The sequence below is a fragment of the Myotis nattereri genome, assembly GCF_964212035.1.
Source record: "Myotis nattereri genome assembly, chromosome: 3".
NCBI lineage: Eukaryota > Metazoa > Chordata > Mammalia > Chiroptera > Vespertilionidae > Myotis > Myotis nattereri.
In genome coordinates, this window is record NC_138077.1 from 21,324,684 (window position 1) to 21,345,793 (window position 21,110).

Genomic DNA, 21,110 nt, shown 5'->3' on the forward strand with positions numbered 1-21,110 from the left:
GTGATCTCAGGAACAGAAAGTGGTTCCTGCTGGTGCCCAGAGGAGCTCCACAGTGAGCGTCTGGCTCCTTTCACTACCTGCCATGCTCCATCAGGGGCTCCCGGGCCACGGGGCTGGGCACGAGTCTGCCTCTTTCTAACTTGCTGAGTGTTCTCTATGGCTAAGAGCAGCTAGAGCTAGCCTGCTTGCTTTCAAACCCTAGCTCCAACACTCACTAGTTCACCTTAGCTGTGCTTCAATTTTCTCATGTTCAAAACAATCCTATTTAATAATAGACAAACAGGGTAATTGACCATACCTTCACTACGCCTCCCATTAGCTAATCAGCATGATATGCAAATTAACCACCAACAAAGATGGCGGCTAATTTGCATACGTTGACTCCAACCAGTGGAGTGAAGACTGAAGGCGAGCCGGAGCAGTGAAGACGGAAGACAGAAGGCGGCTCCGGCCAGAGCGAAGGCCTGGGTCCCGGGTGCCAGAGGAAAACTGGTGCCCGCAGCCAGGAGAAGGGAAGGCCTATTGCACGAATCTCTTTGTGCAACAGGCCTCTAGTCTATATAATAAAAGCCTAAGCAACCGTTATGGCGGAATGACCAGAACGACCGGTTGCTATGATGTGTATTGACCACTAGGGGACAGATGCTCAATGCAGGCACTGCCCCCTGGTGGTCAGTGTGCTCCCACAGAGGCAGTGCCACTCTGCCAGAAGCCGGGCTCATGGCCAGCGAGTGCAGCTGCCACGGCGGGAGCCTCTCCCAATTCCACAGCAGCTCTACCAAGTGGTGGTAGCAGGCAAGTATATTATAAGTGCTTAATTAGCGTTATTATAAATATTCCAGAATACCCTCATGTATGTGAGGGAGCACCATAAAATGGGCATGAAAATATACAAAAGTTCAGGGCATAAAGGATGAGGTCAAACTAGGGTTCTGTGTGTAATTTAAGACCAGTCTAAGAGAGGGACTATTCATTACATGTCTTCAGTCACTCAGCCCTTCCGGTTGCTCTTCGTCTCACAACTGGGCACATGTTTCTCTGGAAACACAGGGAAGTGTGTTATGTGGAAAAGGCGGCTGTGGGAGGGTGAAGAGAGTTGGACAAGCCACAGAGTAAGCATGAGGCATTTTCCTTCCAGGTCAGTTTTACTCAAAGATTTGTCAAGGAAAATACTATTATTGTTTTAAAGTCAAGGCTTTATTATGGTATAGAGCCAAAATTTGCATAAATTTTTATGCAAAGTCAAAGTTGTCTAATAACATTTTCTTTTGTGGCGCTGTAGTGGATCATGTGGTAGACATAATCAGGAAACACTATCTTTGCTCAGCTGGTGTGGCTCAGTGGTTGAGCATCGACCTATGAACCAGGAGGTCATGGTTGGATTCTGGTCAAGGCACATGCCTGGGTCCCCAGTAGGGGGCTTGCAGGAGGCAGCCAATCAGTGATTCTCTTTCATTATTGATATGTTTCTATCTCTCCCTTTCCCTTCCTTGCTGAAATCAATAAAAAATATTTTTTTAAAAAGAAACACTATCTTATATTAAAAAGAAAAAAAACTTGCTAAGTCCTCCCTTAGCAGAAGATTCTAATGGAAGAAATAAGGGAAAACAGACATGTTTGGGTGAGGGATGGAGCAGAACCTCAGAAATGGAAAAGAAAGCCCCAAAGAAAGTGATCAAGGGTTCCAGATACAAACACGCAAAGCGTGAAGCGGAAACTAGATACGAGGAAAAGAATGCTGAGCATCCCAGGGTAGACCTGGACGGGCCAGCCTCCTCCACAATGGCTCTTTCCATGACTGTTGCTCAGCCACTCCTGGGCCTGCCTTACATATTAACATACAGAGCAACAGGTGCCTCATTGTAGTTCCTCTTTACCAGGCAGTTCACTGCTAAACAGCATCCATTCCACCATGTCAAGTTTTGAAAATGCCTTTTGGTTAGTTACCAGGTTCCTCCCAAATGTAGATAAGCTCTGCAGAGCCGAATGGATCTGGGGCTGCCAGGAAGCCACATCTGCGGAAGGGTAGAGTTTTTGATATCATTAAGATGAGGATAGCGTCTCCTTCCAGACGTCTGCCACAACAAGGCCAGCTCTACACTTTGCAAGAAGCAATATCAATTGCTTCCTATTACAGCATGAAGTTAGATTTGCCAGTAGAAAAATCTCATTAGGATAAATATTTTCCCCTCGTATCAATCCTCTGCCAAGTTGCCTCTTTAATCTTTCATCCACAAGATAGAGTTTCTTTTAAAATAAAGTTAAAAGCCTGTCCCAAGCAGCTGATACACAGACAGTTGTATAAATGTTAAAAGCTGCAGACAGGATAATAGAATAAGAAGTTTCAAATCAAGATTCTGCATCCGCCTGTCTAACCAATGATGGTGACCTTCACACAATTGAAAAGATTAGAAATGTGAGGCTTGAGTCAGATATCTGCAACGCAATGACAGATGTTCCCAAGTATAAAAATAATTGTTCCATTAATAATGGATATAGAAATATTAGGTGCCACATAGAACTTGTGGGGTTTGGTTAAATTAATATTTTAGTATCTCAATGAACATTTGGAAAACCATTCCTTAATGAGTGTTTTACGTAATACATTTCCTTTTGACATGCCCAAAGGTTTACTTCTTCACTTGATAAAGATATTTTAAACCTCTACATGTGGGCATGAAATGCATAAGTACAGATGAAGAGAAATGGGAAAAGATATGTTTCATTTTGTTTGAGCATGGGCATTGGTGGGTGAGGCTGGTTTTAGAGGAGGAGTGAAAACCTGGTTTCATCAAGTTTTTAATTTCTCTGAGCCTCAGTCTCTTCGAATGTAAAATGAAAATGTAATAATAGCACCTCATTGTTCTGTAGTAAAGCTTAAATGCAATCATGTTGATAAAACTCCCTGCACATAGTAGACACTCATAGAGTTAGCTCTCTCCCTATCCCTCTGTTGTGGGTGTGCCCAACCAGACCCAGTCTAAGCACAGAGGAAATTGTTGGTTGTCAGCCCAGAAGTCACCCCTCCCTCTCAGGTACCCAGATTTTCATGTAAGTGACTATGCTTCCCCCAAACTGACAACTGGCCCAGAGGAAGGCCACTCCCCTCTCCCCTTGCTGGACCTCAGTTCCAAGGTGAGTTCTGGGTTGTATTAAGCCAATCAGCTCAGAGTCACTGGTTCATGTGAACAAAACAGCCCAATCAGAGTGAATGTCAGGAGTCTTGGATTGCTGAGGCACACAGCCCTGGACAGAGATGGACAAGGAATCAGGTGGCCACAGATGCTACTGCCAGCCACCCTGATGCCACAAGGAATCCAGCCCTGGATAGCAGAGCACAGAGCCAGGAAAAAGGTGGTCCTCGGTGACTTGGAATAACCAACTCTGAAGCACATATTACGATCTTTGCCAATAAATCTCTTTTATAATTTAAGGACTTTCAATTGAGTTTTCAATAACTTATTCCATTAAACAAATCCAAAACACCACCGATATATCAAGAAGTTTGAGACATCCTCATTTCTAAGAAAAACGGCAGCCCAAATCGCAAGAGGATCACAAAATAAAAAGCTAATCTCAAAGATGTCATCTTTCGATTTTTTATATATTATGACTAAATGAGGGATCTTTATAACTAATATCACATCTTTCTATGTGTTACTGATAGGTTTTATTGCCATATACCAGAATACCTTCCACCATAATTGTTTCATCGATAAATTTGTTCTATCAAATAAACCTACATAGCAGGTGAATTTTCTCATTTATTTCTGCATACGTTCTGTAGATTACGCATCCTGAAACATTCACTAAGAAACGTTATGTTATTGAAAATCAGATGTTCATGGGAATGTTATCTATGGCAAAGATTGATAATTGTTACCACCTGCTTTGAGAATTTTCTAGGTCACTGCTATCGACTGAATGTTTGTGCCCCCCCACACCCCAAAAATTCCCATGTTGAAACCTAATCCCCAGTGTGACGCTATTAGGAGGTGAGGCCTTTGGTAAGTGCTGAGGGCATGAGGGTCGGGCCCTCATGAATGACATTAATGTGCTTATAAAAGAGACCCCAGAGAGCTCCCTCGCCCCTTCCACCATTTGAGGACACAATGAGAAGCTGTCTACGAACTAGGAAGAGGGCTCTCACCAGACCCTGAATCTGCCAGCACCTTGATCTTAAATTTCCCAGCCTCCAAACTGGGAGACATTAATGTTTGCTGTTTAAGTCACCTATGGTATTTTTGTGATAGCAGCCCAAAACAAATGAAAACAGCCATATTCTACAATGAAATTTGTGGCTTAATTGACAAGAGCAAAACTTCAAAAACTTGAGAAGGAAAGAGAATCCTTTTCCAAATATTAATTTTTTCATTTATGTCAGAGAGATAGCCCATATCCAGAGAAGACCCATGTTCAAACTTTAAACAATTGACCAGTGACATTGTCAAAGGAAACCTCAGGACACTAACATAGATTCCTACAATCCACCAATGATACAACTTTAAGCTTCACAGATGACGACGTAAGTCAGGTGTCTAGGAAATGTGCACAACCCTGGAATTTTAGTTCACTTAGATTTATTTATTTATTTATATTTGTCCATTTGTTGCCTTGCTTCAGACAAAATTTAAGGCAATGGGGTTTACTTACTCTCATTTTGAATGTCTCTAAATGAATTAGAATTAATTCCACTGTTCATAAATCTTAAAGAATTTGGTATATGGAAGAATAGCACTGTACTCTATATTCACCTTGAATGCTACCTCCTTTTAATCGGGACAGAAATGATCTGATTAAATAATTTAATTGCTACCATTTAGTATTAACCAAACATAGCAATTGCAAACTGATATTTGGAATCACCAGGTTTTAATAAGAAATAGTGGGGAGCATGTTTAGATTATGTTGGAGGATAAGGTGCGATTTTATGATACATATTCGAAATAATTATTTCTTGGAGTGTCAGCAGGCAATAGTTGGTCTAGGTGAGCTGCTGGAAAGACTGGGTAGAGATAAGATGATTACAAAGAAATAATAAAGACAGAATGGTATTGAAAGATAAGAAAACTGTGTCATGGCCTCAGGCAAGTCGCTTGGCCATTCTTATCTAAATGTGTAACGGACAGTTGCTCTCTTGCTAGGATTAAAGGTACCTGTCTGGTGGAGGAAGAAATAGCATAGCCCCGCCCCCCCCTCCCCCACTACCACTGCCCCTCCTCTCCCACTAGGGAGAGTTGAACAAGGATTGAGCAGAGTCCCCAGGACAGCCTGTGCCTGTCTGTGCAGAAGTCACAGCAAGTTCAGGCTCTTACTATGGGGAACTGTTCTTATTTGCATGTTCTGCAAATGGAATTTTCTGGAGTTTTATTCAGTTTGAGATAAGGTAAAAGATGGAGGGGATGGGAGGCATGACATGGGGAGGTTGGGATATGCCACAAACTCAAACAAGTCCAATTAAATTGTCTCTCAACCTTAACTTTCACCCATTTATTCTTTCAAGACAAGGGTTGGACTAAAGATGGCCAAACCTTTTTTACCCATCCTACATCGATGATCTAACCTCACTTTGAAACTTATGGGTACTTACCAACTACTGATTTTGTTCAGGGCCTTTGAACTTTGGGTAAAAGTGAGACTAAAAGTGTCCCATCTGAGCAATATCAAAGGCTCAGCTCAAACTGTCAAGGGTCGGGGGAAACCCGTGTGTGGCAGAGCAGAGGTTGAGGGCCCTGTGCCCTTTGGGGAGGGTTCTCTCGGGGAGCAGCAGGGTGAGGACAGTGCGTTGTCCTTGGAGACATAAAGCTCCACATGTAACCCTTTCTAGTCTCTTGAATCTGGGCTGTTCTGATCCAGAATCATCTTGGCTGACATCCTGATCTTGTAAAGGAATCTCTTGTGAAGATCACTCCTTCTCTAAGCTTCAACAGGTCAGACGCAGACACAAGCCCTCTTAAAGCGCTCTTTTTCAAAGGGCCGTCAGATTTGAAGTCTTTCTTCCAGGAAGCAAAAAGATAGCTCACATTGCTTGTCATTCAAATGCATCATGAACTATAGTCAGCAGCATATTATATTAAATGCAGAGGGATGGGTATAACCACACACAAGGCATCACACATTCACAAATACACAGTGGGATCAATGTTACTTTTCTGTCCCTATCCTACCTTCTCCCACAGTGTACTTTGCACAAAGCCCTCAAGGTGACAATCACCAAACTGTAGAGCTACAAGTGGCCATACAGACTATCTCCTGAGAACTTGCCCACATGACTACCTTCCTGAGCCTCAGCTTCTTCATCAATAAAATGGGGATTAAACTATAACCCACCTAAAATGTTATTATAAAGATTGCTTATGTGCTCAATTAATAGCAATCTGCTCATTTGTTTTGAAAAAACTGAGACCCAGGAAGGTTGAGCAATGTGCCCAAGTTAGTGACAGTGACAGGACAGAGTGGCCCCCTCAGTCCTGGTGTGTGCCCTGCAGGACTCACGGAGCCAGGCTTTCCTCAGCCAGTCGGCAAGCCTTACGGCTAAGCATGGTGCCATTTCACTGACGGGTCTGAGTTTCCCTTCCTGTGAGGAAGGGTAGTCCTCTCTCTCCAGACCCTCAGCTGAGCCCCGAGGGAGGATTAAGGCTGATGAAGAACCGAGAAGGAACCTCTAAGCCACCGAGAGGCAGCTCATAAACCAGTACCGCCCAAGCTTCTGAAGTTACGTAAGTACAGAAACAAGTCGAGGTAGAGAAATAAGAAACAAACAGCTGGTTTGGAGTAAACACTGTGCCCGGGTCCAGACCTGGTTTTTCTTAGCGTTCACAACAACTCCTCTGATGAAACCGAGTCTCCGCCTTCTCCCAGGGCCCCCGCTGCCAACCCCCCTCTCCTCTCCTCTCAGAAAAGAAAGGATCCGAGAGCAGGAAGATTGAACCAGGCAGGACACTGCCAATAGGCAACCACCTTAGATCACTAAAGATGGCAATTTCATTTCGTTAAACCTAATATGTATGAATTAACCTATGGCATGTTAGTGCTTGACAGTGGTGCCTTTGCTTGTTAGGGGACCTTTTTTCGTTTTTAGATTGTAAAAGTATGATAACACACATTTACAGAAACGTGGAAAATGCAGAGCAAAATCACATAATTCCACTATATAGTACAATTATTATTTTGTGTATTCACTCTCGGCACTTTGTAGGCGTATTTGAAATACGTATAAGAGTCAAGCTTTGATTGTGCCTTAAAACAATGAACCCCTAGCCTCTACTTCCTCTTCTCAAGTGAGAGGAAACTGCACTGGAATATCTGAGGTTTCTTTTGTTTTTATTATGTTGTGTCCCTCTGGCCAGATGAACTTGAGTACATTTTATTTGATCAAAACATTAATTTCTGCACATTTGTATTTTCAGTCCTTATGGTTTATTGTTCACGCAGTAAATCTACTTGCTGACAACTTTCAAAGTTCTAGGGAACATTTCCCATGAACAAAGGGTTAATGAAAGCAACCTATTTTTGTATGAAAGCCATTTAAAAAAAATACTTTTATCAACAATTTTTTTTCACTCAAAATAAATAGTTATATTAGAGCCTTTAGCATCAAATACACATTTTAAAATATGAGTGACCTACGTTACTGACAGAAGAATGTCAACATTATTTTTCTGTAACTAAAATGTTAGAATCTGAGCCTATTGGAGAAGAAACAATCAGGGCCACATCCTGCTTCTTGTTACCCAGTTTGTGTTACTCTTTTAGATTCGCAAATTGGTCTACACACATTATCTCCTATGAAGCTTGGAAAGGATTCCACAGGATCAATAGCATCCTCACCTTACAGATGGGAAATGGAATCCTCGGGGTAGCAAAATGGACTGGTGCCATTTACAGCAGGCCAGTGTGTGCTGGGTTCAGGGAGTAAGAGCTGCCTGTGGTCTGTGGGTTAAAGAACAGTTAACAATGGTTTCAGCTTGGAAAGAGGCACACAGGGAAGATTTAACAGTTTTTCAATAGTTTAGACAGTATTTCTCAAACTTTGAGATTTGAGAGCTGATGAAAATATTACAAAGGCCCAGGCTCATTGAAGTGGGATAGGACACGCACCTCTGCATGTTCATGAGATTAATCAGGTGATCCTGATTCATATCAAAGTGTGTGTGTGTGTGTGTGTGTGTGCGCGCGAGCGAGCGAGCGAGAGCTAGAGAGAGAAAGAGAATGAATGCATGTCACGGTGACTATCTGTTTACATATCTACTAAAGCAAATAACTAAACTAAAGCTTAAATTATAGCATGGCCCATTCAGATTGCATGAAAGCTGAAAGGAAATGTGGGAGGAAGTCTGCAGCCACTGAAATGCTACTTGGGAATGGCATGAAGCAGTGGTTCTCAAACTTTGTTCTGCACCAGAACTGCTTGGAGGGCTGGTTAAAACACTGACTGCTAGGCCCTACCCACCCCCAGATTTTGTAATTCAGTAGATCTGGGGTAAGACCCTGGGAATCGCCTCTCTAACAAGTTCCCAGGGGCTGCCGATGCTGCCACACTTTGGGAGCATTGGTGCAGCCCCGCAGCGGGTCCCAAGCCCAGCCTGCCCACCAGAATCCTCAGGGAGGGCTTTTTAAAGTCTTGATGCCAGGCCTTACCCAGAGATCTGATATAATAGGACTTCGGTGGAGCCCAGATAGTGTCATTTTGAGCCCAGAGAGGGCAGTCAGGGTTGAGAACCACGGAGCTAAGGCTTCCTGGAAGAGCAAAGCAGGTCACATTCAGTCCTGGGTTGCCAGATTGAGTCAGTCTGTCTGTGTGTTCTTTGCAAGAAGCAGGTGAATGCAATCTACTAAATGATTTTCCTGATGTCTTTCTCCCCGCTCAGAATCCATGCTCTGACCAGATGCTTTTAAAAAGCATTTCCATGATACGCAAGTAAAACAGCAGACTCAAATTTTTTTCTTAACAATGCTGCCCTCTAGTGTCCTTAAGTACTCAAATAACGTAAAAACCCACCTCAGCCATCAGTATGGCGATATCCTATTATCACATTAAATTAAATTTTATTTTCTGGCAACATGAATCTCCACCTGCGGCCGCTCAGTTCTCCCATAATTTCTCCCTGCAGCCTCCTCCAGGATAAGAACCCCTGGTTAAGCTTTTACTACAAATACAATTGAACTGAAAAGTAGAGCCCTGGTCCTTCTCTCTTTCCATACATTTTATTGTTAAATAATTTGTAGGGACAATTACAGGAGCAATTTGTGATATTAGTATCAGTCCATGTGGTTCTAAAGACATCCTTTCCCCCGAACTTGGTGAGACGTGCCTTCATCCAATAAAGGCAAAATGAGAAGAAAAGAGGAAGCTAGCTCAGTTCACATGGTCCATTTTTACAATTTTCGTTGTCCTTTGGCTCTTTTTCAAATTGTAATACTGCAATAAGTCAAACTCAACTGCACAAACTCAACTTGGGATACTATTTCCATTATAGACTGTTCTCAAAGATAACGATTTTGCTTCTGACAAAGAAAAAAGCACTCCTGGAGTTCTCCTTTCAGTCTTCCACCAACCTTGTCTCTGTGGGGCCAGAGGCCAAACAAATCGGGGAGAGAGGAATCACCAGCAGCTTTCGTGCTGGGACACTGGAGCGTCTTCATAGGCTCTTCCACACTCAGAACTATGTGTCCTCTCCTTTCCCTCACTTCTCACCCACCTCATTTTCATTTAACTGATAGTTCATTGCGAATAGAATTCATCAAACAGGAGCTCCCATGTCTCCCATGATGAGTTCTACAAACCTCCTGGGTCCCACTGTGTTGGCAGACATGTCCTTCTCCCTCCCCCCCATGTTGCCCTGCTCCATCTTACTTTAACAAGTCTCCCTCTCTCTTCTTTTTTCCCCCAATCCCCATCCCATATCATCAATAACTCCGCTTCTATATCACTTCCAACATCATACAACTTTACTCTTATATCTTCCATCTTTAAAATAAAACTTTCATCCGGCCGGCGTGGCTCAGTGGTTGAGCATAAACCTATGGCCAGGAGGTCACGGTTCAATTCCTGGTCAGGGCACATGCCCTGGTTGCGGGCTTGATCCCCTGGTAGGGGGCAAGCAGGAGGCAACCAATCAATGATTCTCTCTCAGCATTGATGTTTCTATCCCTCCTCCCTTCCTCTCTGAAATCAATAAAAGTATTTTTTAAATAAAAATAAAACTCTCCTTTGACCCCAAGGGCCCCTTCAGCTACTGCCCTCTTGGTTCCATTCACTTTCAAACTCGGCCTGCCCAGGTTGCCGCTCACGTCTCCCCTTTCCCACGCCCGTTCTTCCATCGGCTGCAGCTTGGCCTTGGCCTTATCACACCAGCGACAATGAAGCTGCTCTTCTCATGCTCCACAGTGACCTCCCTGTCATGTGGCCAAATCCAATGGACACTGTTAGGGGCCCTTTGGACTTAAATGCTCACGGTGTTCCAGTGTGTTGGCACAGCCCCTTCTCGGAGCATTCCCTGCTCTTGATTCTGAAGCAGTTCCCCCTCTGGCTTCCTTCCTGCCCCCCTGGTCGCTGATGACCCTGACACCACAATGTCCTATCTCCAACCTCTGGGCTGGCTCTTAAAACGTCTTCTCTCTTCCCTCTGCAGATTCCCCTTGCATAATCTCACCTACTTCCATGAATCTAAGTATGAGTAATAGACAGGTAACTAATAAACATATCACCTCCAGCCCACATTGCTTACTGTGTCATTCATTCAGTTATCTGTATACGACATCTCTCCTGGTAATATGTTACAGGCATTTACATTTTTTTTTTTTGCATGTCCAATGAGGAACCATTGATTCCCCCCTCCCCCCCAAAAAAACAAAAAAACCAAAAACCTGTTCCTCCCTCAGTCTCCTTCACTCTAAGTGGCCAGATACCTGTGGCATTGCCTTGATTCCTACCTTTCCCTTACCTGCCGCATTCAGTCCATCTGCAGGTCTTATGGATTCTTCCTCTAAAGTATATTTGCATCCATCCATTTCTCTATTCCACCACCCTATCCCGAGCCATCCTTGCCTCCTATCTGGAATATTGCAATACCTTCCTCAAGATCTTCCTGCTTCCTGCAATCCTCCCCCTGGGATTCTCCATGCAGTCAGAGAGAGCATTATGAAACAGAAACACATCCTGTTATTCCCTTACCTAAAAAATGTTAATGATTTCCCATTAAACTTTGAATAACATACAAATAACATAGTTTTCCCTCTGCCAACTTTATCTTTTATCTCTGTCCTCTTTCCTTACTAGATCCTGCCGCAATGGCTTCCTTCTGGTGGCTGGAACTCACTAAGTTGTGCCTCGGGGCCTTTGCACATGCTGTTCCACTTGCCTGGAGGTTGTGCTGCCCCTGTTCTTACCAAAGCTGGCTCCTTTTTATTTTTCAAGCCTACACATTACTCCTCAAGAAGACCGTCCTTGCCTAACCAAATAGGTCTTTCCTCTCATTCTCTATATCTGCCTGCTATTTGTTTACTTCATAACACTTCAAATTTTGTAATTACTTACTTGTTTACATCTCCATCTTCCCCTGAGTACAGGAGGTTTGTATGTTCTACACATGGATGAATCCAGCAATTGGCACAGTACCTGGCAGCTATTAGGCTTTTAATCCTGTGTGTTAAATAAGTGAATAAAGGTACTCCCAGCCTCCACCCCACCTTAACTGCTCCGGTCAAGGTCTCAGTGCTGGCCATGTGGCCAAGCCGCGCAGTGTTCTGTGCTCATCTCACTGATTACAGACTAGAGATAGGGGAGCATCGTGGGGTTCATTTTATTCTCTGTGAACCTCATCAGTGTTTACCTATAGGTGTGTTTCACCACAGTATCCCCAGCACCCAGCTCAGCAGACACGTAATAAATACTGTTGATTGAATGAACTCCTAAGCTCTGAATGAAACAGGATGGGGAAGGAAATGGAGTGGTACGCTGATCGTGATGTCAAAACCCTGAATACTTCCGGGGCAGAAATTTTAAAAATGGCTTCAACTTCCAGAAATGTTTATCATTCCATTTGCACAATAAAAGAAAAACATGTTGTATAACTTTTGCTTTATAAAGGGAGAATAAACTTCCTAGTTTTCGTTGCTGAGTTAGTTTAGCTTATAAGCCAAAGTCTACCTCTGTTGGTTAGAAATGGTGAATAAAAGCTTTCCCATCTTCCAAAGAAAGACACCAACCAAGGGCAATTTAAAATGGTTTACATAAACCAAGCAAGGAAGCTAAGACCCTAATCCAGCTGTGGGCAAACTACGGACCGCGGGCCTGATCCGGCCCGTTTGAAATGAATAAAACTATTGAAAAAAAAGACCGTACCCTTTTATGTAATGATGTTTACTTTGAATTTATATTAGTTCACACAAACACTCCATCCATGCTTTTGTTCCGGCCCTCCGGTCCAGTTTAAGAACCCATTGTGGCCCTCGAGTCAAAAAGTTTGCCCACCCCTGTTCTAATCCTTCTGCCTCATTCAAAATCCTGTCCCCTACCAATTTAGACAGTGCTGTTTATGAGAAATAAAATAAGAATACATCCACCTCAACTCGACTTTGATTCTTTTGAAGGACATTTAACCCATAGGTATTAGTGGGACACAGAGAAGCTGAAGTATGCACCCCTTGAAAATGCCAGTTGATGTCGCTTCCTGGGTGTTCGGCTGACCTGCTTTGCAGAAGAAATCCAACCTCGAGTGTGACTTTTCACTCAGTTGAACTTGAGGCTCTGCATGCTCCCTGGTTCTGCATCCCATCGGGCTGGTGCCAAGAGGATTAACTTGGCTCCACCTCTCCGGCAAAGTGATTCATTGTCCAGTTTAGGAAATGTAATGTCAGGCTGAGAGAGGCTGATGAGCAAACTGGGTGGGACTACAAACAGCCCCCCCCCCCCCCCCGCTCCCAATCACCCCCCCGGGAAATTCATTACTCGGGTGTCTTAGAATAAAGTTTGGTTCAAAGTGGTCAAGAACAAGGAGTGCCATTGTGGGCTGGGAGCCACTGCGGCTTCAGCTGTTTGCTCAGCATTTAATATGTTTATCTTTCTGCTAAATACGTTGCTGTTGAGTCATCTCTATTATACCGCCACCCTGTGTGAGGCCCAGCTCTGCAAACCCAGCACACAGCGGCCGGCCTTCTATCCTCAGCGACCTTACGCTCTACAAAGTCAAAACAAAGGCTTTCTCTTACTTCTCACTTTAGTGAGCAAAGTACCCAGGTTCTGAAGGAGGTGAATCATGTGTTCTTTCATCAGGCCGGGAACCATGAAGCAATAAAAGTCAAGGAAGAACTTAAAGTGCTCATTATGTTTTTAATATCATTTAGTGTTGTGGCTGCAAATGGAAATGGAAAGTCAATTTACCCAAAAGTACCATCAGCCTCCACATCATCAATATTTCATGGTGTCACCAATGTCAAAGCAATTATATTAATCAAACAAATACTTGGATTAAACTTCTAAGCTTTGGTCAGGGGGAAAAATAAACCACAGACCATATAACTTTGAAAAATAGAAGAACTCATGAAATGCTCTCCGTTTGGCCTTCCACAGAAATTGTTCGAGCCATGACACACGTGATAAACCAAGGCATGGCGATGTACTGGGGAACCTCCAGGTGGAGCGCTATGGAGATCATGGTAATTTCATTTCTATTTTTAAATGGCCATTGAGCATCTTATTACAGGTATTATTGCACTTTGTTTTATTGTTCTTCACACATACTGCATTTTTTACAAATTGAAGGTTTGTGTCAAGGCTGCATGGAGCAAGTCTCTTGGTGCCAGTTTTCCAATAGCATTTGCTTACTTTCTGTCTCTGTGTCACATTTTGGTAATTCTCACAAAATTTCAAGCTTTTTCATTATTTTTACACTAGAGGCCCAGTGCACAAAATTCATGCATGGGTAGGGTCCCTAGATCAGGGCCGATCTGTGGAGCGACCAGCAGGGTGATGGGGGGGGGGAGGGTCCTCCACTGGCACCTGCCTTGGCTGGCCTGGGGCCTGCAGGCTAGGGACAACTCCTGCGTTGAGCATCTGCTCCCTGGTGGTCAGTGTGCATCATTGCAACCGGTCATTCCACTGGTCGTTCCACCGGTTGGTCAATTTGCATATTCGGCTTTTATTATATAGGATTTGTTATGGTGATCTATGATCAGCAATCTTTGATGTTACCCTCCACTGGCAAAAATGTTACCTCTTGCAAGCTGAAGGCTCAGATGATGGTCAGTATTTTTTGCAATAAAGTACTTTTTAATTAAGATATGTACATTGATTTTTTTTATTTTAGACATAAGGCTATTGCACACTTAGTAGACTACAGAAGTGATTGTCAACCAGTATGCCACAAGAATGTTTAAAATATAAAAAAAAAAAATAAAAATAAATAAATAAAATAAAATAAAATAAAATATATAATACCTGACTATTTAGTCAGGGGCACTGACCTCTTTTCCCTTAGATTGTAAAAAAAGAAAAAATAATGACAATAGCCCACATAATAATAGCTATCTGGTGTGAATGAATCAAAATTATACCTATTTTTTGGTCAGAGTGACAAAAAATATATTTTTTGATGTGCAGCAAAATTTTAGTAATTAGTTTATATGTGCCATGAGATGAAAAAGGTTAAAACTTGCAGGACTACATTATAGTATGACCATAACTTTTTTATGCTCTGGGAAGCCAAAAAATTCGTGTGGCCCACCTTATTGCCATATTCACTTTATTGCAGTGGTCTGGAACTAAGCCTGCAATATCTCTTAGGTATGCATGTACTGTTTCTCAGATACCATGTGTAAACTGCAAGACCTCTTGTAATCTTCCCTCACAATTGCTTTGGCACTAGTATTCTCTGGTCAATTCCCTCATTACAGAGAGGGATGTGGGGGCTGGATCTCATCAGCTCAGAACACAACAGGGAGGGTGCAAGTCTCTAACAGGAAACGCGTTTTAGCATGTCTTTGGCAGCAAGAGAGTAAATTGAATTTCTTAGCTAATGAGGTATGTGAACACAATATTCTAGTTTTCTTTTAAAAACGCTATTAAATGACTGTACTGTTTGTCACATGCTAATTAAAGATCACCTGTGGGTACTGTCTGTTCCATTTCTTTAGACTCTAAATAGTCAAACTACCTTTTCTTTATTATCATCCATAATTCACACCGGGACTAATTTGCCCTGGGCTTTTCTCAGCCCAAACCCTCCCGAAGAATAATAAGGATTTCTTGCGTTTGGTATTGCTCTTAGTGAAACTGATGGTCATAACTGCCTATTGTATGGCATCCTCCATGCTTCTTGGTTTGTATTGATTTTACTAAAATGAAAATTTCTCATGCATAGAATCACAGGGCAGTCTTATTTCTCATCAGCATAAATCCAGTTGCAATCTTATTTCTCCCTAGGAAGCCTACTCTGTAGCAAGACAGTTCAATATGATCCCCCCCGTCTGTGAACAAGCTGAGTACCATCTTTTCCAGAGAGAGAAAGTGGAGGTTCAGCTACCGGAGCTCTACCATAAAATAGGTAATCTCCACAATCAAAGTTACTGATGATTTTTAACAGTAGTAGGCCCCATGATCTGGGGGTTTGAGTTATTAAAATGCTTCTTAAATGTCCTTCATTAACATAATAAGAGCTATGCATTCCAGAGACTGTAGAAGAATCAAGTGTGCCTTTGTGTAGTTTGCAGCGTAGCTATAGCAGAGGTGCAAACTGTGACTGGCATATAAACTATACTCAGTAGGTGTTCAAAAAATGCATAGAGAATGCAGGGAAGAAACCCATGAATAAACTCATTTTTCTTGGGGTGCTTGCTGTGGCCAGAGCATGCCAGGTAGATTATGACTGCCTTTCCAAAAGATTATGGACATGTACATCTCTGTCTCCCACTCCGTGCCTGGAACTGAGTCACACATGGAATTCCAGGACAGCTCACAAGCCAGGCACTACATGTTTGTGTAGGTGGATATAATGATGTCAGCGAGAGGGGGGAAATGTATACACACCATATACACAGAAATTGTAGACATCAGAAAAACATGAATAAGCCACATTTTCAGGGTTATTTATTTAAATAAACAGTTTCCAGAGATGACTTTATTCCTAAGAAACAGAGGTTCACATGAGCAGGAAAATGCTGGGTAGGGGAAGAAGGATTTAAAAAAAAAAAGTCAACAATAACAATTGTTATTATTGCTGTGTGTTTACCATGCACTAGGAATTGTGCGTCTGGTACGTACCAGGCACTATCTAGACACTGAGTGGACAAGCAAAGCACTGAATTTCCGCGCATGTAAAGCGTTTGTGTCTGAGTAAACAGAAGTGTGACGTTTGGACATGAATAAACCACAGTTTCAGGCTTGTTTATATGGTCCACTCCCTATGACTGGGCACGTTTAATTGGCCTGTAAAAAATGAAGTGCAATTTGTCAATGCCTACATTTTAATAGAAAGATGTATGTTGGTGTGAGCTCTCTTAATGTATCCGGCTTTTCCCCACTACTAACCAATCCTGCGTAAACACCCCCACACTTTGGATCCCAGTTCCCTGCAAGCAGCTTTTCAAGTTGTTTTTCTTCTGCAGGAGTTGGAGCAATGACCTGGTCTCCACTGGCCTGTGGGATCATCTCGGGGAAATACGGGAACGGGGTACCTGAAAGCTCCAGGGCTTCTCTGAAGGTATTTCCCTCCACCTCTGGAAGAGCCTGGGGGTGGGGAAGAGGGATGTAGAGAGGGAGGGAAAGTGTGGATGAGCACAGATCTGCAGCAGCCTGTGTCTTCCGGCTCCTGCAGCGTGGCCTTGGTGGGGAGGTGTCCTCCGGCAGGCTCCCCGGAGCCCAGAGCCCAGAGCCCAGAGTCTGCCAGAGGTCTCTGCCCTTGGCCAAGCATCAGTCAGCCCTTCAAAATCGGCCAGCACAGAAAATTCTCCTCTTCTGGGGGTTAGGGGAAATGCCCAATGACCTGGTTGGACTCCTCCTGGAGCTCAAATCCCTACCGTTATCTATTCTTGTTAAAAAGGCATTTCATTCCTCTTTTGAAACTGATGAAAAAAAATCCCTTTTCTGTATAAGATCTAATTTTAATTTTCTTGACAGAACAAAATTACAGCTAGTTACCGGTTGTAACTGGGTATGGATGGAGATTGGTTGGCATTTTTTTACCATGTGGGGTGGAGGGTCAGGAGGGAGGATTCGGAAAGCAGAAGCATTGCCAAGCCTTTGTCAGTGGGGCTCAAGGCTGATGTTCAGAGGTCAACTCTAGTTGCTAACTCTTTTAGCTTAAATTATTTTCTGAAGTGTAAAGATATTCAAGATCATTGACATAAAATTATCTCCATTCAGAACATCTCAATGATTTATTGGAGACTCCAAACATCTCTCCTTATTAATGATAACAACATGCCTGTTTTTAAAAAAAAAAAAAAAAAAAAGAAAGAAAGAAAAAAAAAAAACCAGAATGTGTAATAACATTAGAATCACAAATTACTCTATAGTATCAGGGGAAAGAGAATATAGGCATTTCAAAATTTAGACAAGCCAAAGCCTCTTGCTTCGTTAGCACAAAGTTAGTGGGAGGTCAGCTTCAGTTAGACCCAAACCACCACCGCTTTAATCAGTGTGGCTGGGACCACCCTGTGCTGCCCTAATCAGCGCCTTCTCAAGGTCTGTCTCTTTCCTTTCTGCCAGTAACAGTTGACCTATTAGCTTGTTTGTTTTCTAAAATAATACAATATAAGCATGGTGACATTGTCCTATTTCTAGTTTTGCATTATCACAAATATAAATATCCTGGAATATAAAATATGGTCATGCTTCTGTAAATTAAAGATTGTTCTGAGCCAAGTCTGAATAAGTCAGCAAAGAAAAACTAAAAGCATTTTAGTGAAAAGGCAAGAAGCGAGTGAAAAAGGAAGGGAAGCATTGAAAATTGCAGTTTTATTGAGCATCTACTATGTGCCAAACACTGGGCTAGGAGTTTTTTCTTCGTCTCCTTTTATCCTCACAAAGATAAATGGATACAGATGACTTTTAGTCAGTTATAGCTAAGCATGTTGCCTTGCATTCTTTCAGAGACTTTCTGCAAAGCTCAAAATACTCCCACATGAATGTCAGGTATTTGTTCTCAGACTATCCTTATGAGACCTTTTCCAGATGTAGAAACTGAGCACAAAGAGGTTAGCTACCAATCCAAGAGCAAAAACTCCTAATAGAGAAAGTTTTTATGAGAATCCAGGTCTCCTGACCCCTCGCTTTATCTACCACAAAGCCAGTTTTTAAAGAAGGAAGAAGGAGCTACCCTGTATTTGAATTGTATGATTGGTTAGTCTCCATCATTGTTTGGGGAAAGCTTACAGAGAGCTGAAAAAACTTGCACAAATACACTAACAAAAAAAGGGGGGAAAAAAGGAGGGGCGGGGGAGATACAATGTATTTGCAGGTGGCTAAACCCAAAAGCAACTCAGAAAAGATTTCTATTTTTGACCTTTTATAAAAACAACTCAACATCTACTTTGAAACATCCTTAACAATAAACATTAAGGGCTCTCAACAGGTGAAAGGCAGCCAATCATAAAGCAGACGTTTCTAGTTCTGAGGACTGTTGACGCCTCCTTAAGCATCAGTCTGGGTGTTTTCCGGGCTGATACATGCGCACTTAGGAAAGCCACTTGAGAAGAGTGACTAAAGAAAGAAAAGGAAAAGGAAAAGGAAAAAGAAAGCTTCAGGACAATCTTAGGAGTGAATAAGAACACTAATAGTAAAAAAAAAAAAAAAATTATAGTTAGAGAGCTAGGCAAATTGATAAATGAGTTGGCAACTTTCACATACACCCCACCACCACCACCACCCCCAAATAGAATAACGGTGTTTCACACTGGCTGTTGTAAGCTATGCCAATAAAATAAAAATGCTAATATTCTGTATCTGTTGTAAATATTGAACTGTGTTTAAGGGATAAATTAACCCGGTATGAAAAATGCCTATCTTTTAGAAAGGAATGCTACCCAGGGGGTTTCTGGGAGGCTGCAGTAATCCTAGTGGAATCTATCCTCACTCCCCGGAACCTGCCCTTCCTTCTTGACTAACAGGGCCTCCACCCAGCCATCTGGTCACCTTAGTCAGAAACCAAGGCTTTTTCTCAGGCTGCCTCCTCTCCTCCCTCACTCTTGTCCAAAGGGGCAGCCACTCCTCTAGTTCACACCTTGACCTTCTTTGGTCCATCCCTGCACTGCCCTTGTTCAGACTGTTTCATCCCTGGTTTGCTGTAGTGACCTGTCTGGATTCTCTGATTTTCCACCTCTTCTCAACTACCCACCACTGTGACCAATTATCTTTCTAAAAAATTAATCTGACCATATGGTAACCCTGCTTAAAATCCTTTAAAGATTTTCCAATCATTGCTTATGGGACAAAACCCAAACCCGACAGAAAAGCATTGAAGGGAACCCTCTCGGGATCTAAGTTGGGCTCATTTTTCTGTTCTTGCCCCTCCCCAAGCCCCATTAGTTCATTTTCCACCCAAATGCACTGGACTCTTGCCTCCCAGAAATGCCCTTCCTTTTATCCTGCTGTGGAAGCTCTCATCTCGAAGGACAAAGCTTGGTTGTCTGTCTTCACCTCTGCGAAGCCTGTCCTCACTTTATAAAACTGAGTTACATGCATCTTCCTCCTTGTTTATTATCCCCTAAACACTTCTTACAGAGTCTTAGAATTCTCTGGTTGCAAGCAAGAGGACGAAATTCAAGCTAATTTAATCAAAGAAGGGCAACACATAGACACTCCGTGGGAAGGATGAGGGGAGACGGCCTCAGGGGTGACTCCATCCCTAGACTTGCACAGTGTCAGGACTCTGTCTTCTTTGTTTCTCTCTGCATAGGAGTGTCATTTTCTTCTACTGCAAATGGGTCCTCTCCATGTGGCCACGGGCAGGAAAGCTAGTGATTGCAGGTTTACATCCTTAAAGCCATGTAACCCGAGAGAAAAGATATCTTTTCTTTTATCAGCTTCAGTCAAGAAAGGGCTTGTGAAGCTTGGGTCATGTGCCAACCTGTTAGACCAATGACAGTGGCAAAAAAGAGAAGATGCTGTGATGAGCTCACATCTTCCTCCCTTGTTGGGTATTTTCAAGGCAGTACAAACATAGCCCTGAGGAAATCATTGAGGGGGACACCCCAACAACAAAGCCCATCTCAACTTACCAATAATTTGTAAATATTTCTGGGAAAGACACTGAAATTTACTTGTGTAACTCATCACAGAGCCTGGCACACAGTAGGTACTCAATAAATGCTGGTTGAGTGAATGCAATAGAAGGTCAACAAAGTCAGAGCAAGAGACCAGGTGTGTAGCTCTTAAATAGAAAGTTTAAATAGAAGTGAAAAGTGCAACAAAACTTACAGGCAGCTCCTCCCTGTTGTTACCAAAATGTCTTATAGAAAAATCATGAAAACATGTCCCCCTCTGTAAAGCTAGGTGACTGGGGCGGTGAAGGGGGTGGGGTGCTGGGGGGCGAGGGAGGGAGGAAACAGTCCAAGTACTATAAGTGTTCACATTAAGAAACAAAGGGTATTGCACATTATAGTCTAATTTCAGAAAGAAATTGTTTAGCTCCAGCATTTTACCTAGAGATTTCAACCTCACTAGTAAAGACTTTGCTGCTCTAAAGACAAAGACTTTAATGCTTAAATAGAAATAGTCGATGATCTTGGATGGTAAATTACTGTAGACAAGGTCCAGAGATGAAATGTGACTGGTTCTGTCCATGGCTCTATGGTTGCTGCCTGCATTCCAACCCGGGATTATTAACAGGGAATTGGGGGCTCCATGGGGCCAGTCTCAGAGATTGTTCCCACTCCAGTACCATCTATAATAATAAAAGCATAATATGCTAATTAGACCAGACAGCTGAACGACCTTCTGGACAAAGCCAGGGCTGCGAGGGCCAAGGCAAGCCACCGTGGCTGCGAGGGCCAACCCCCTTGCACGAATTTCATGCATCGGGCCTCTAGTTACCTATAAAGTGGAGACACACAGATAACAGTGATAGCATTGGGAGGCAGCCAAGTAATGGGCTTTAGGAAAACTTTAGAGA

General features: G+C 42.8%; 1 protein-coding gene across 1 annotated transcript in view; it reads left to right on the plus strand.

Annotated features, from left to right (window-relative positions):
• Window positions 1–21,110, plus strand: part of KCNAB1 (potassium voltage-gated channel subfamily A regulatory beta subunit 1) — a 204,258-nt gene that overhangs the window by 165,197 nt on the left and 17,951 nt on the right. The window contains exons 9-11 of the mRNA XM_081086398.1: window positions 13,574–13,659; window positions 15,425–15,545; window positions 16,606–16,700. Coding sequence (XP_080942524.1) covers window positions 13,574–13,659; window positions 15,425–15,545; window positions 16,606–16,700 — 302 coding nt within the window. The remainder of the gene's footprint in view (window positions 1–13,573; window positions 13,660–15,424; window positions 15,546–16,605; window positions 16,701–21,110) is intronic.